This window comes from Tetrao urogallus (assembly GCF_951394365.1).
Source record: "Tetrao urogallus genome assembly, chromosome: 5".
NCBI lineage: Eukaryota > Metazoa > Chordata > Aves > Galliformes > Phasianidae > Tetrao > Tetrao urogallus.
Genome location: NC_136818.1, coordinates 11157925 through 11174717, shown reverse-complemented (window position 1 = coordinate 11174717; position 16793 = coordinate 11157925). Strand labels below are relative to the sequence as shown.

Here is a 16793-nt window from a genome sequence, read left to right as displayed (position 1 = left end):
ATTTCTTTGAAAACGTAGACTTCGAAAACATAAAACAAAGTTGCCACCACATCCCCTCATAGGAGCATTCTGCTCTTCTGTAGTTCAGAAGGCATACCATCTATTCTGGCCATAGCAAAGTCTAGTCTGAATTCACATGATGCTTATTTTAAAACGTGGGCTGTCCACTGAAGATTTATAGCACAGCACTGTGAAGATTGCCAGATGCCTTAGTCATCAGATTTGAACGTCACTGCCTTTTCTTAGTTCTTCACATCTTAAAAACAAGCACAACCTGCCACTATTTTTGCACATGCACTTTCTGCTGACAATAGAATGGTCTGTTCAGTCACATATAGTGTGATACCACATTAACTCACTGTGATGCAGAGCAGATTCAAAACGTAGCACCATGTTTAAAGGAGAAGGAAATACAATATTAACTTTGAGGTTTACACATATAGAATCAGTTCATTTAATATGTTTCCTATATCAGAGGCATCCATAAGCAGTTTAGGTAGAAAAGCCTTCTCACCAGACTTGAAAGCAGTCTCAGATTTAAATGAACTTGTCCCTTTGGCCTCTGTCTTAACATACCTGGGTAAATCTAACAAAATTCTAAAAGAGAAAAACCACAACAAGATATCTGCACAAGTTCATTTCTAGTGGTACCTCTCACTCCTTTTCCTGGCTGAAACTTTGAAACGGTCTGCCTTATGATATTCTTTAAATAGCTTTATATATATATATATATATATATATATATATATATATATATATATATATATAATTTTGTATACTAGAATATAGACTATTTTGCTTGGACAGTCTAAGGGTATGGGATCATCCACCATGTTCTCTTTGAAGTGACGTTTTAAACACACAATTGTTGGAAAGGTTTTTCTTTAGCCATAGTATTATGCTTAAGGGATATTTGCATTTCAAAGTAAGAGAGAGAGACTGACAAAAGGAGCCCACGTATTCATTTGTTCTTACGTTGAAAGAAAAGTGTACTGTCTAGCAGTTGGTAATAAAAATGTATTTCAAAAGTACAGAACACTTTACTCCTGAAATGTGATCACGTTAAGATGCACGTGATCAGCTTGCAGGACTGAAGGCAGTGATAAGAAAGATAGGTGGGTACGTTTTTATCCCAGTAATAGGCATTAAGTTAGGAAGACAGAACCAACTACTGCGGGCACTCAGTCAAGTAAGCGGCAATAAAAATCTACAAATATGTATTTTTTTATTTGGACTAACAGATTCTGTATTAAAAAGCAGACTGCCTCAGGGCAGAAAAATGTTACAGTATTGTGCAGACTGCAGTGAATCTGTTCTGGAACACAACTGACTTCTGCCAACCCAGTTTCACACAGCATTCTCTTCAGGAACCTAAATTAGCAAGGTACACATGTAACTTTAAACACTAAGATTTAAATAATATCTGAAGTACCCCACAGACTAAGGCCTGTTTATATTCCTCTTGCTCTGGATAATAAGAAAGAATTAGACAAGTATCTTTAAAAATTAATACTGAATAAAAAGTTCTTCCTCTGAATTACTGAGATTGTTAAATGCATTAGTAACGACACCTGAATTAACACCTGAATTATATTTAACAATCGGTGCACCCGACCTGCAGCACTCAACACTGCTTATCAGCTACTCCAGCATATGTAGTTCAAGTTGCAAACTAGTCAATATATTATTTATTCATCATTAATTAAAAATAAAGTCTGAATTGCATCTGTTCTTTGCGATCTGGAAATACTTACATGTTTGCCTTTAAACATTTGCAGGCATTTCAGTATGTAGAACAAGGACAGCTTTAAATAGCAGTAGAGAGAACAAAGCCTCGTGTGATCAGCATGTGCTCTTGAATCAGATACTCCTGAATCAGATACTCCACAGCACTTTGCTACGAACAGGATTATTAGGTAAGATGGGACATTGTGTACAGAGCAGACATACCATCAAGTAAGACAGGCTTTTCATAGTTCAATCTCAAAACCACAGTTCTGTAAGATTCTGTAGCTGAGCACACGAGCAGATGCGTGACTGAAAACTGATACAAAACACAAATTTTACTCTCCTTGTTGTTCACAGCACCTTTTGCTACAACTTTCCACAAAAGTAGGTATACCCATACATATGGGTTCAAGTTTGAAAAGAAGGAAAGTTGAGACAAAAGTTGAAAGAAAATTCTAAAAATGCCTTTAGGAAAAGACATGGTCTCTGACTTAATGGGTAGCGAGACTCAAACACAGCAGGCACGTGGAGTAAGAAAAATAGTTTGCTCTTGCATGTGTGCACGCAGTGTTTTCATTGCAACCCCTTGAACATAAACTGAAGGTAAAAATTGATTTATTTTAGCATCAACTACCTACTGAATTGATAGAGGAGCTATAGTACTGAGAACTAAATTTGCTGATTTTGTATGATTCTGTCAATACCTGATCTTGATATTACGCGTTTTTAAGATTAAGCTACCAAACTAACAGATCTGAAGTCCTCTTAAACTGAACTATCAGTCTGTCTGTATCTCTCTTGCCCCATCCCTCCTTTCATTTTCCCCAAGAATGTTTCAGACAAGCCTCCCTTAAAATAGAATTTAATGCAACAATAAATTACTTCTAGTTGAAGTTCTGAAGCAGGAATTAGGCCTGTGGGCCAAAACGTGTTCTTGATCATCAGTTTATATAACCTCACACTGCAATACTCCAGCCAGAAAAATAAACACTTCTCCCTCCCCCACAGCTTGCCATTTGTCTGGTATAATTTTTCCTGCCTCTGGAACATTTGTATTCAGAATGTATATAAACACAGAGACTTTAAGTGTATATACATCCTCTTTAGTAAGAAAAAGAATTTGTAAATTCTTAACTTGTTAAGAATATCACAGAAGAAAAGTGGTATAAAAAAAAAAAGGAATAAAAATAATAATAAGAACAACCAACAGTGTGACTTCCTGCCTTTGGAAGGCTGTTTCCACTTATTTCATATTTACCACTCTTCAGAAGTATTCAAAGTGAAGGCAAGATTTAAGAAATCCACTCCTGATGTGGGATGGAAATGATCACCTTCCCTTAAGCAAAGAATAGGTAGATATGTGTGAAAAGGCAAAAAACAATTACAAACACAAAAAATAACCAGAGAAGTTACACAGAGAAGATACAGATGTGAATTAAGCAGGAGAACAGGCAACAGATAAAATGTAAGAGGAACAGACAACACACAAAGGCATTGCAGACAATGAGTTTTCAAAAAAGATGAAGTATGAAAGTGATAAAATACTGAGTGTTGTTCACAGCTTTTCACAACAGCTGGTGGCACAAATTAAAGGCAGCTTAATGTAAACTATTAGTAAGGGCTCCATTGCTATCTAACTACAGGCAGCAGGAATGAATTCTGCAACAAACAACTGATGAAAGGTATAATAAAGAATTATGATCTATTGGGGATTGCCAGTAAGCCCAGAGAACACAAGAACCCCACTCCACCTTTGAAAAGGAAGTGCAGTTTTCCTGAAATAATCAATCAGCTTGTAGATAAGTGATTTAATTAATATAATAATTTAATTAATTTAATTATTAATAATAATAATAAAAAAAGAAAAGTAAGAATTGATGGAAAGATTCCCATAAAAATGTGGGCTGAAACACAGGGCCACATTTTCATTAAAATAAATTCACAGATTTAAAAAAAAATGGAAAAAGCAAAGGGATAACGAGGGAACGAAGTTCACTACAGAAGCAAGACACTCAAGCCAGCTGATTTTAAGTTTGAACAAAATGAGTCACGGAAGAAGCTTATTAAGTGTCTAATTTGTTTCACCACTTGATTAGCTATTTAGTAACAGCAAATGAACGCACAGGAACAACCTGAGCTACAAGAACCCAACAATAGGAACAGCTCAAAAAATAGATGTGTAGTGAAGTGATTGTTCTTTGGTCATATTGTAGAAAACACAACCAGAATGACAGAAGTTATCAGGAGACAGAAATTATGTCACTATAAGCCCTTACTTTGTCTGCATCATATGAACTTTATACACTAAATTTTGACCAAAATATTCAGAAAGAGTATACATCGAAGCTTGCAGAAAGCTATGCAGAAAGCTATCCAGTATAAACACAAGTATGCAATGGCTTTCACACAAGGAGATGCGAGGGACTAGAGTTCAACTGAAATGTGGAGCAATAAATAACAGTCACAAAGATTTTGTGTACGCACAAGAAGGTTGAAAAGAGAAGAGAGAAAGGAACATATCAAGAGATTTAATTATAAATAGCAGGGAGAAAGATTTATTATATTTCATAGCAACTGCTCCCTTCTTACCAGGTGGATTTTTTTTCATCTCATTATTTTAAAATGATAAAGGTGTGGTAAGTCATAGCTATAAGACATTGTGAATGCTGAAAGCATAAAATGATTCAAAGGGATGTTCAGAGGTCCGATCTGAAAACAGATGGTCAGAGGTAAACTTGGCTATGGCAGCCTCTAGCCATAGTCTGGAAGCCAAGAGTTCTGCTAAAGGAAGGCTCTTTTATACGCAGTCTATTCTTAAACACCTTTCAAATCTACTGCCAATCACTATTGGAAAGTATTGGACTACATGTACCTATCATCTGACCTGTTCAGCTGTTTTGATGTTCTGCTTTGAATTGTAATGCTCTCCTTACTGTTCAGCAGTAAGTACTTACCTTAAAAGCAATGCCACAATGTTCCACACTACGTGTTTCAATCAAGGAATATTTATACGTTTATTTAACCATTTCAGCAGGTTGTGGGTTTTAATTCAAACTTCAGTGCTGGGTGGATGAAGAACTTTGCCCCGCCACAAACCAGCTTTTAATTTCCAATAACCTTCTGTTTATATCATCATCTCATTTCTGTCTATGGAGCAATATATAGTCTAATCTTTGACAATATGAACTGTGGTCAGACAGTCATCACTGACTTTCATGGTTTGCTCCTCTTGCAAAATGAAACACCAAATAATACCTAACTGAATATTAAAAATATTTTATTCCAATATTTGTAAAAAGCCAATCTAATCTTTGTTTTGAGGCTTACTTTAATTACGTTATGCTCTTCATTAATTACAATCTGATTCGTAATTTCATTAATACATTCTGAATGAAGATGAAAAGTTATGAATGATGAAGCACTACCTGGATAACCAGAAGGAGGCAGAGAGCTTGTGTTAAGGGGAGACATTGGGGAAGAAATAATTGCAGCTGCTCTCACGTTGTCAGGAAGAAGGAGAAATAACGGAGAAATTGTAGACAGACTTTGTATTTAGACACTTTCTGATCTTACTTGAAGTATTTTCAGAAGTTTCTAGCCACATCACCCCAAGCTAACATACAATAAGGGATCTCCAATGTTGGCTCTGGTACAGTAAGAAAGATTATTCTGAGCCACTGCTGAGAAGATTGCAACTAATATATTTACTGTGCTGTGAAAAGGCATCTGAGCTTCCACTTTTAGCAGAAACACAAGCATACACTCCGGGTTATCAAATATCAACACAGAAATACAGATTATCAAACACTAACCTTTTCAGTACTGATAACTTCTGTGCAGGTCCATTCAAAACTGTTCTGACTTTCAAGCATGACACTGCTAAAACTGACAGAATATTGCTGAGAAATCCAAGCATTATGATCCTTTGATACATTTCAAGCTTGCCAAAATACTTTTGTTTACAGTTCTAAATTGAACCTTTAACTACCAGTTTCACGATCTCAGCCTTTAGGGACTTTTGGGTGAAGAATTTTGCCAAATGCAATTTGGAGAAGAAGTGTTACTAGTTCTGGCCAACGATGCCTTTAGAGCAAAGTCTAAGATATTACTGACAGTTGAAGAACATCCTCTACAATTCAGATATCTGTGATATCATGCATCCAAAATGACAATTTGGTTGCAGCACTGAATTGTAATACAGGAGAGGTCACAGCAAAATGCAGCAAGCTTCAGCAGTTATTGAACTTCCACAAACTGTGAGTGCTAAGTTAAATTCAAAATCTGCATTTTTTAAGAAATAGGATTGAAGTAGCTTGTCTGGGCTTGCTCAAACTTAGTGATATTACTTTCATTTAGAAAAGATTTCTTGGGAAGAATGTTTCTCCGTACACTAGAAAAAAATATTTGTATTTCTCCAAGAAATGAAGAAATCACATAATGTAAATTTATCTTCAGGGAACATGAAGCAAACAAAATGTTCAACTGGTGATAAAAAGTGAAACCTTGGAAATTATTTTATGGTATGTGCTACTAGGCAGCACAACTAAGTGAACTGATAAAAACTGCTGACCTTCTAATTGGTGCCTATTTGAGAATTAGAAACAGAAATATTTCTTGTGTGCAACCAAATCAAGTGTGGTACTCTCAAACTAAATACTTTCCATTTATGTTTTATAAGCAGGAAGGAAAAAAACAGGCCTCACGCGTTCACTAACAGCAAAACATTACAGAAGTCTGTGCTGATTAAATATATAAAAATGATTCTTCAATAGCTTCGTTGATTATGCAAAGGCTTTCCTGCTTAAGAGCAGCTAGAGAAAAGGGTTCTAACACGCAGGTTCTCCCAAGCGTTTTGTCACTAGGTTAAAGGCTGTGCTCATTCTCTCCCAAATGCCAGGCATATCTTGGAGCATGAGGAGAAAATTAAAAAAAGAAACAGACATACCTATCATCCAACACAGACCTTCACGACAGATCTTTTATTAGTTGTAAAAGGGATGAACAAAAAATTAAATGAGCAGATATTAAGTTAAAATGTAACTAATAAAAATATATATATTACCAAAACGTTTAGGGGACAGAATACACATACAAGTCACCATTAGCTTGAGTGTCAGCATTTCTTTTCGCAGTTAAAATCAAAATAACAGTTTTAAGAATTAGGAATTAAGTACTGACAAGGAGAACTACGGTGATGAGAGTTTTCTGTGAATTGCCTTCTTTCTGATTCAGAGTAGCTTATGCCTCCCCCAGGAAAGCCAGCTTCTGGGCCTCTTAGTCCTAGGCTTCATTCCTAAGAGAATCAATCAGCACAAAACCAACAGCAGCTTCACGCTACGTATTTCTTTTAATTTCACATCCAGAAATTCTTGTGCTTTAGAAATCATTTTTAGCTTGCTGGTTTCTATGATAATTCTAAAGGTCCAGTAGGGAGTGTGATCACAGTGAACACAATTACATTCCATTATTTTATCTTTTTAAAATGTAAATCTTTTCCAGGGCTGTATTCATTTCTAACTCAACAATAGGTTACTGAGTTGAAAGAGATGACTTGCAATTAATAACAGCAATAACAACCTGGCAGAATTCTACCCACAAGAGGCATTTATTTAGCAGGTGTAAAGTTGAATATTCGACTAGAGCACGCAACCACTTCAAGTGATGATTGCTTGCCCTGACAAGCCATCTTTCACCTGTCACAGCAAGCAGCAGAGAAGCACTTCAGCCACATCATGAAAGAGACTAGCTGCAGTGACAAGTGATTGTATTCTAACAGTATCCCAGGTAACTTGCTCCTGACTCTCCCACGTAGCACATTAACACTAGCTTCCTCCAGAAGTCTATCTCTCAAAGCATGCTGGCAAATTGTTTATTACATCAGACAACTTCAACTAGTAAATGGGATCACAAAAAGAAAAGCAAGCTTGTGGTCTGAGACAGATGTCAGCAGTGTGTCCCTGCTTGCAGCGCTCGTTCCTCAGTCTTCCACAGTGGAATGTGCTGATGGTACACAGAGCTATACAGCAATGGGGACCTTGGGGACTGGTACAGCTCACACAACTGTCAAACTATTAGGCTTGGAAAGCAAGGAGCCCAGAATTTAGAAGAACATCAGTCAACAACAGCACTAACTTCTTACTTACAGAAAATTAGACCCTGGGAAGAACAACATTTAAGGATGTTGAAAGGAGCAACGTCTCTCATGAGTAAACAAGTAGGGGGGGAGAGTGGTTTCAGTAGCCCCAGAGGTTTGGCCAAATAGTGTACAGAGAAAACTGAAAAATTAAAAAACAATGGGTGATTTTAACTTCAAAAATTTCCCTCCTGGCCGGATTTGGAGCTCACTGTAACTGAAGCTTTTGTAATAAGGAAAGTCAGATGTTTCATAGCAAGTCTTTTGATAACACTTGATAGCATCTGCCCCATTGCCAGAGCCCTGTCTCCAGCTGTGGTTAATCACAAGTGCTAAAAATGGAGAAAACTGAAAGAAAAAATATCATGACATATATCTAACCAGAGGGGAGAAAAATACAACCAAGCAAACCAATACAGCAAAGCATTTTCTGGTTACCTTTTAAAGAGAACAAAGTTTTTTTTCTCAGAGGTTGATGAAAGAAAAAAAAAAAGTAGCAGTCATAATGCTGGACAGTCAAATGCTAGAAAGACTACAATGACCATCTAAGCCCCACACACATCCCTTTCTCTCAAAAGGACACAAATCTTCCCTCAAAACACCATTAAATAATAACAATAAAAAAAGAGCAAAACATCTTTATCTAAAACTCTGGAATATCCTCAACACATTTTAAGGCAAGCTTAATTCAGAATTTAATTTGTTTCACTTGAACAAGCAGAAACTGGATATAGTTACGGCGTTGACAACCAGGCCTAAATATTGCCTACTATCACATAACTTTTCCATGTGTAAGTAGCTATTCAGAAGAAGCAAGTCTCCTCTCAGTATATTCTTCAGTGAACAGCTAAACACACGACTTAAACCTGTTATGAGCTTGTCTCTTCAAAACACGCATCGTTTATATGGCTTGTTTGGAGCTGTCTAGTATTTCCTTATCTTCTGAAGTATGAAGAACAGAACTGGTACACAGTATCCTAAAGCCACATAGAAACAAGACTGTATCTCTGCAAATTCACTGATACTGTCCTTGTCACATAGTTAAAGATTAGTAGTGTTTGTTGGCTTTTTTTCCCCCTATAGCACTGTGCTGGTAGCTTACATGGATTGCGAAGCATAATTTTCCTATTTATATTTTTAATATCTCCCATGTCTGTGTGCAATCCATACTTGCCCGTATTCAAACACAAAAAGATAATTCATATCAGTATTACTAACCCTTCATTTTCATTGCTCAATGCTTTTAATGCCCTAAATGATTACTTTTCATTAGCTCCAAGTCACGTGAACAATTTTATCATCAACTACATAGTTGATAAAATTACAGTGTTTGACCATAAATTGTCCTAAAATAGTTTTCTACAAACCTTCCCCTTCATAGTGGGGCAGATCATCAACAAACGTTCAAGTCAACAAGCTAATTCTTATCATCTACTGCATGCGATATCGCTTCTCAAAATTGCACATCTCTCTCAAAAAAAACAAAACCCACACAGTTTGAGAAAAGCTAATTCCCAAGAAATCATATCGACTGGCACTAATTACAGCTTTTATCATCTGAGGTAACAGAACAGGGAATTATTAACTCCATTCTTCCATCGGCATGACATTTTGGGTTGTGCCTTTTCTTTCACCAGCCCCCTCCCCCTTTTTTTCTTCCTCATTCGTAACCCTATTGGCAATTTCCCCATCATTTGCAACACCTTCCTCTTTCCAAGACAGATGATCAGTAAGTGATGGATTAGGGTGCTTTCTTTATCCAGCTTCTTTCATAAGTTTTAGATGTGAATTATCCAGGACTACCATTTCATAAGAGAGTTATACAAAGCTTTGAAGAGAAGTGAAATAAAATGAGTATTATATGTTAACATACACATTTTAGAGGGTGTAAGGGCAGATCTGTTGAGAGCTCATTTCCTTTCACTCGACTACCAAGTAAAAATTAAAGGAAAAACAAAAATATAAGAAAGCTTTGTCAATTCTCCCAAACACAGTTTTCTAACTTTTCCCAGAAAAGTTATCAAAAAACACTCATCTTAGAAATATCCTTCTTCAAACATTCACACATCATATCTAGTAATCATATTTTACAGGAAAGTAAATTATCTGTCAAATTGTGAGTGAATAAATGTTTCTATATCTAACAAACAGGGGACAAAACCATCCTCTGTATTAAATCTTTTAAGCGCCACAAAGTTTGATGAGATGATGTTTTTCTGTTTACATCCTAAAATAACTTTCTGTAAAAGTGATCCATTTTCTGCTATTATACTTGCTGTTCAAGTCATGAATATGCAATAATGACGAAAAACCCAAATCCAGAACACTGAAGCACTGCTCACTAAATGAATTCTTTACTTTTTTGCCCTGACACATCCAGCCCAGCACAATTCTTCATTTCTTCACAATGAAAAAACTGATGACATCTACTCAGGAGATCACAAATGATTTCTACTAAGAACATTTGAAAATAACTGAATGGTCAGAGTATTCATGGTAAGAATAAAATTATCATATCTTAAAAAAAATCACAACACAATTTAAAATACTTCCAGGGAAACACAACAAATCAGCAACTAAATATACTGAGCCCCTTGAATTCTATTTTATTAATCTTGCCTGAGGACAAAAGCTACAAATAAGTTTCTATTTTAAAAAGTACACATGCTGCAACTTTATTTATGGCTTATGGCTTCAGACATCAAAATAAAACATCCAAACACTTTTCTGCTTATGTATGTTTACAAGTGTACGCAGTCAGAGCAGAAAGCCAGCTTTCATCTAATTCTCACCTTACTCAGATCTGTATTTAGAAGTGCAGAATGATGTGAAGGCAAAGAGATGAGAGCACTGCCACCTTGTGCCAGCCAAACCAAAGCTCAAGTCTAACAAACAAGACTACAAACTAAAACTAATCCCAGAACATGTTCTGCCTTTGAAGTCTGACAGTTATTTGAAATCAGATGCTTGATACTGAATTATGAATGGGTGCAGTGATATCAAGCTTTAGGAACACCTTAAACCAATTCTTTAAATAAAATCAGCATGTCTGGCAGCAATTACTCTTACTAGACTTGCCGTTACAACATCCCAAGTTTAGTAACTCATACCTCAAGTTTCAATCTCTAAGGACAAAAGCTTTGAAAATAGATATCTTCTTCTGAACTTCTGGTTTCATTTTGTTATGGGCCAGGTCATTTTTTGTTGTTGTTGTTGTTTTTTTCTTTCTTTTAAAGTTACACCAGGCTACACAACTAAAATATTCAGAAGACATATGTAGCAGAAATGCTAAGCCATGGCCTGAAATGGTAATTGAGTACCTGGTGGGAAGACAGGTCCAACTCAGGGGAGCTCAGGTGTAAGCAATGCACCTAAGTAACCAGAAGGGGTGAAGCCAGGATCAGCTCCTTCCCAGACCTCATTTAAGGGCTGGCAGTGGAGGTGAGGGCTCTCTTGTAGATCGCTGCTATTATCACTGTACTTCTCATTCTATTATAGCGTTACAACGTATGAATCTTTTGTTTGAAATGCTCTCATACAATTATGCTGTGAGAAGAGGGATGTATATTATTACTACATAAGTTTTTAAATACCTGAGTCAAGATAAACTTTAGAGAGTTGAGAAGAATTCTGAGAATACTTGCATATACTTACAATCTATGAGCGGGAAAAATCCTCTCAGCAGTTCATTCTTATTTAAAATACAAATACTGCTTTAAGCTTTAAATAATGATGTGAAAGATCTGGAATTTATTCTGTTTATTAGCTCTACTCAGTGGATATTTCCATGAGTTCCCTTCACAAGAGGCATTAATACAAGCAATAAAAACAAAACAGTAGTACTCACCAATATCATTAGCCAGAGAAGCAGGATCAGAGGTCCCAAGGGTGGCCTCAAACTCCTCCTGGAGACGATAAGCTCTTTGAAGCAGGGATTCAAGCTTATGGATGAATTCAGCACTAATAATATCCTGCAAGAAGACATTAGATTTTCCATTTATTTACAGTCTATATTCTTGGATTTAACAAAGAAATCTTTCTCAGTCTTTAAAGAGCTCACTGTGCCACACTAGTTTCCTATGAGCAGCACAAGGACTCTGTCAGATGAACACTTCAATATCCAGAATACACACGCATTTCTAAAGATACACATACTTGATTCAGTATAATAAAAATACAACCTAAATCTTTAAATATTTTTATGCTTACTGCAGCAGAGTGAAAGCTGTATGGGTGTATGTTTATTTAAAATATTTAATCATTTAGTTCACGAGAACAAAGAGATACAGATAAAGTTCAAACATACTATTTGTTAACATTCACAAATCATCTTTTCCAAGACTAGTATTTTTGCTAAGCAGATTTTCTCTCACAGCTGTACAAGAAAGATGATCCAAGAGAGAGAACTAGTTAAAGAAATGCTTGGTAACTTGATAACAGTATTACTGTCCAGAAGTAAACATTGATGCAGCAGCAAATGACAAGAAATACATAAAGCTACTTTTTTTTTCCCCAACACTAATAAAAGAAAGGGGGGAAAAAAAGTTGGATATCCTTCAAATGAACGTTCTTTGAAATTGCTCTTAATTTTGGCGAATACATTAGAAGTTTATAAGATCCAGGTAGCAAAAGGCAATGAATTGTTTGGACAGCAAAAGTAGATTAAATATACTCACTTCTACACTTTCTTCTGCAATTGCATCTCCTGCTCCCAGCTTGATGGAACTACAGCTTGCTTCATCTTCCACTTGCCTGTTACGGAAAGTTAATGCCTGCTCCCATCGACGCAGTGCTTCTTCAAAGAGCTCCATACCTATAGGAACATCAGGAATGCCTCCATTCCATCAGGCACACAGCTTTGGTATGTATTCATACTTCAGAGTCATAGGAAACTATATAGATAACATGCACGATTACAGCAGAAATGCAAGCTTTTAAAACAGCCATCTGATTTTTTTAAGATGAAGAAACTCACAATATGGTTAAATCAATGAGGGCTGTAGTATTTTTTCCTATTTACATTTAAGAACAAACCTATAGCTTACTACTGCAAATATACGTTTTGAAAATACAGAGTTTTGATTTTCCCAACACTAGATTAAGTAGGTTTTCATTAATTTATGGAAATGCTCTTAGGTGCCCACAGGACACTGAAAAAAAAAAATACAGTAATATTATGCAGGTGCCATTTTATCATAAAAACAATTATTTACTTTCATTACTGGTAGATGCTGAATATTCTGATGATAACCTACCCATCAAATATAAGTTTTCAGGTGTAGTCACTGGAATATTAACAAGCTTAATATCCTCTTCATCTGCTTTATCCCAGGAATTAGAATTGGCACAAGCACAGCTGTGACAAGAGGTGGCACTCTGAACCTAAAAATAAATACATTTTAAAAACACCAAGATTTAGAAGCATTTATAACAACTCTGTTGTTATACAGAGTATCCTTAAGATTACGTTCCTACTAGAGTACATTATAGTCCAAGTCTTATCTACAGATTACTTTTTAAAAGATTTTAGGAAAGCGCAGTTATTATCAGGCCACGTATAACTGTTTCTTTGGAAAAACATACCCTAGAATTAACAGCAATGTTCTGGAAGTCTGCACTGCTCTTTTTCTAAAATATGAAAGTAATCATTGATTTACAATATCGTCCAAGTAAATCTGACTGTAGATTATTAAAAAATCAGAAAATGTCTCAAAAATAACTGTCTAGAGTGTTGTAAACCCACTTCCCAGTGCAACATTAAAGAAACTACGCTGTATTAAGCTTCTTGCTCTGTAAAAAGTTTCTAATTAGAGATGCTGATCACTGAAACAAAGATCATCTGCACCATGAAAAACACACACCATAGCACCTACAATGCAGCAGAGACACACAAGGAACATTAATTTATTTCAGTATTCTGACTAGGGGTTCAGTGGTTCTCACCTCTGTTCTTCTTTCTATCACCTTTGAACTGCACTAAGCTCTCCTTCCTATGGCATTTGTGCTAGTGAGTTATATAACTCTAGAAGTTTCTGAGCGTTTTCGGGACCTGTTGTTCCAGACTGCAAGTTTAGGAGGAGCTGATGTGGCTGAGAAGGTCTCTCTATCTCTCTACATTCAGGCTTTTCTGGTACTCTTGTGTAAATTCTAATCTTTGGAGATTCAGTCCAACTCACTAATCTAACAAGAAAGCATTCAATCTTGATTTATTACAAGTGATTTTACTGCCAAGTCAGTAAACTCACTTCACTCACTAAAAGGTCTAAAATGCATCAAAGCTGTGTGCGCATATTTACATTACATATATATACACATACCCAGGAATGTATAACTGAGTGCAAGATACAAGGGGAATCCTGCTTTCAGCTGCACTGAATAGCATAGTTTTGGCTTATTCCATCTCGTGAACTGGATTTTTATGAAGTTGTTAGACACAAGACAGGAAAGGTCAGAGGGACAGAATGAATGGGCTGTCCCATTTACTTTACAGTTGCATAAAATCTCTGACAAAAACTATTTTCACAATGTAGAAAGTACAGTAGCTTCTTCCACAAAGAGGTCATCTGCTCAGTCAGCCCCTCTATCCTTCAGAGGCAGCGTATACAGCTTACTCAGAAAAGTTGTTTCAGCTCAGGGAAACCACTAGGTGTGACCCCAATACACAGTGACACTGAAATGCCATAAAACACTTCTACTTACTGAGACCAGACTCTGAACTGAACCAGAGTATTTACTGAAAAGCCCTCCATTTGCATAGATACATGACTGTGATCCTTTTTCCTTGGCAGAGCTCAGAGAAAGAGTCAAGTTTTGTCGGCTACTGGAACAACTTGAACCTATTAGATACAACATTTTCAGTTTGAAGAAGGTTTAAAACTAGCAGATCTTATGTTAGCAAGAACTAGCAAGAACTGTTTCCAGTAATTTCAATAAAATCCAGTTCAGAAGCAAACAGTTATTCTTTCACTTACATTTCTATGTTAGAAGTTACAAATTAGAATAGTCCATGTCCCTGACAATAAGCATGCATTTTAAGCATAGCTTTTCCCATTCCATAAAGTTTAGATTTGCTTCTGTTAATTTTGATGTACATCCCCAAGAACTGCAAATCCAACTGTTAGTATATTACTGATGAAATATACTTTGTTTCAAATTTAAAGTTAAAACACTAAAATCAAGAAGATGACTAGTTAACTTATAAAACATAACTCTGTTTTTAACAATTTCTACTTCAACAGTTCAAATCTTCTCAACATTAAAGGAAAATGGCTTCATATACTGTTACATACACTGACCCCTCCACATCCCTTTCCTCCCCCCGAGACAAACAAAGACTTTGGGGTTCCTTCGTATACCTTTTTCTGACGCAGCTGCTTTGGTACATTCTAATAGTAGATGACCTGGCTCCCATTGGGACACTTGCTTGTTTTTCCTTCCACGTTTTCTTTTGAAATGATGGGCCAGAAAAATGACAGATATTGCACTCACTGCTGTGACTGTGAACAGCTTCTTTAAACCAGGTGAAAGATTTATCTGAAAATTAAAGTATGTGACTTCATTGGAAATCCATGCTTCTTCACTCTGGACTCCTTTTGGTGTGTTCAATCTGGGCATCTAAGGAACTAAGAGATTCTGTTCTCACCCTGAGAAATAATTATTATTATTGACAAATTACTTCTTAAATTTTGTGATGGCCAGGTGAGAGCCAAAGGGATTGGTGGGACATCTACAGCTGCACTGAGAGCCACACTGCAAGGTATATTACAAATTCTTTTCAGTGATTTGTCACATGAATAATAGAAAAAAATCATTTCTGAGCCACATTTTGCAAAGCCAAATAGAAGCCTTCTTTACTCCCTTTCTGTGTATTACAGCAAGAGAACGTGGCTCACTCTTCAATGTACCTATTCTCTGAGGGACATAACTGCAGTGTTTTCAAGTAATTCTGATGTTTTTCACTCTATCACTTATCAAACATGGTTACAGGCAACTAGCACCTCTTTTCTCTGGATCTCTACAATGTAATGACAGCAACTCCCCCCTGCATTTGTCCTGAGGTAGCTCTAGGGACACATCTTATATTCCCTGCATACAAGCAGTATCAGCTTCACAACACTCTCAGCCTACCAACCTGAAAATAAAGGTCAGAATGAACATACTCTTTACCCAAATGTGAGGGACTGTTAACCATGTTGCTATTTTTACAGCACTACGTCAATGAAAGAAATCACACAAGGTCCATTTATGAAAGAAAATTCTGCAATTAATAGAGCCTTAAATGTTATATTGGACAATCTTTCCATGCATAAAACAAACACAAACAAGCAAAAAAATAATAAAAAAATAATCTGGTTCTATTCTTTATAAGATTCACCGCCTCATTTTAGTAATTTGTCACTTATTTAATCAAGCAGAAGTGACTCAGGAGCGAGAAGTACACTTTTTGATTTCTGATTAAGAGTAATCATTTAGATTAACTTGGAGAGTGGTACTGCCAGTCTTTGAGACTGCACTCCATACTGTTTCCCAAAATTTTACCGACTGCTACATTTAGTTTTTAACCACCTGGAAATTCTACAGAAAGGATAGTTCAGGTATTTTGATTATACAAAATGAAGACACACAAACATTGCAGAAAAAGCTGTCTGCTTAGTCTGATATATGATGATACACAATCAGCAGGAAAAGATAAAAGAAACTTATTCTAGATACTAAGGCCAAGACACTCCTCACAAATTTAGCTCATATTAAGATCAGAAGAAAGAGTATAATATTACAATTAAACTTTAAAAATGTATCACAAATTATAATACTCAGATAACGTGTGCATTACCTGTGTGAGAGAGTGATACCAAGACACGGGAAGGTGAAATGCCCGTAGAGCCACTGTCTTCAGAGAAAAGCGTGCCTCGGTAACAGCCTCCTCTGACAT

General features: G+C 36.2%; 1 protein-coding gene across 1 annotated transcript in view; it reads right to left on the bottom strand.

The window, feature by feature from the left end:
* The window catches only part of MIGA1 (mitoguardin 1), a gene marked incomplete at both ends in the record, with an annotated part of 32128 nt that extends 15335 nt beyond the window's left edge, over positions 1 to 16793 (bottom strand). Inside the window, 6 exons of the mRNA XM_079536558.1 lie at positions 11709 to 11832; positions 12538 to 12674; positions 13117 to 13243; positions 14561 to 14697; positions 15217 to 15394; positions 16695 to 16793. Of these exons, the coding sequence (XP_079392684.1) occupies positions 11709 to 11832; positions 12538 to 12674; positions 13117 to 13243; positions 14561 to 14697; positions 15217 to 15394; positions 16695 to 16793 (802 nt within the window). The remainder of the gene's footprint in view (positions 1 to 11708; positions 11833 to 12537; positions 12675 to 13116; positions 13244 to 14560; positions 14698 to 15216; positions 15395 to 16694) is intronic.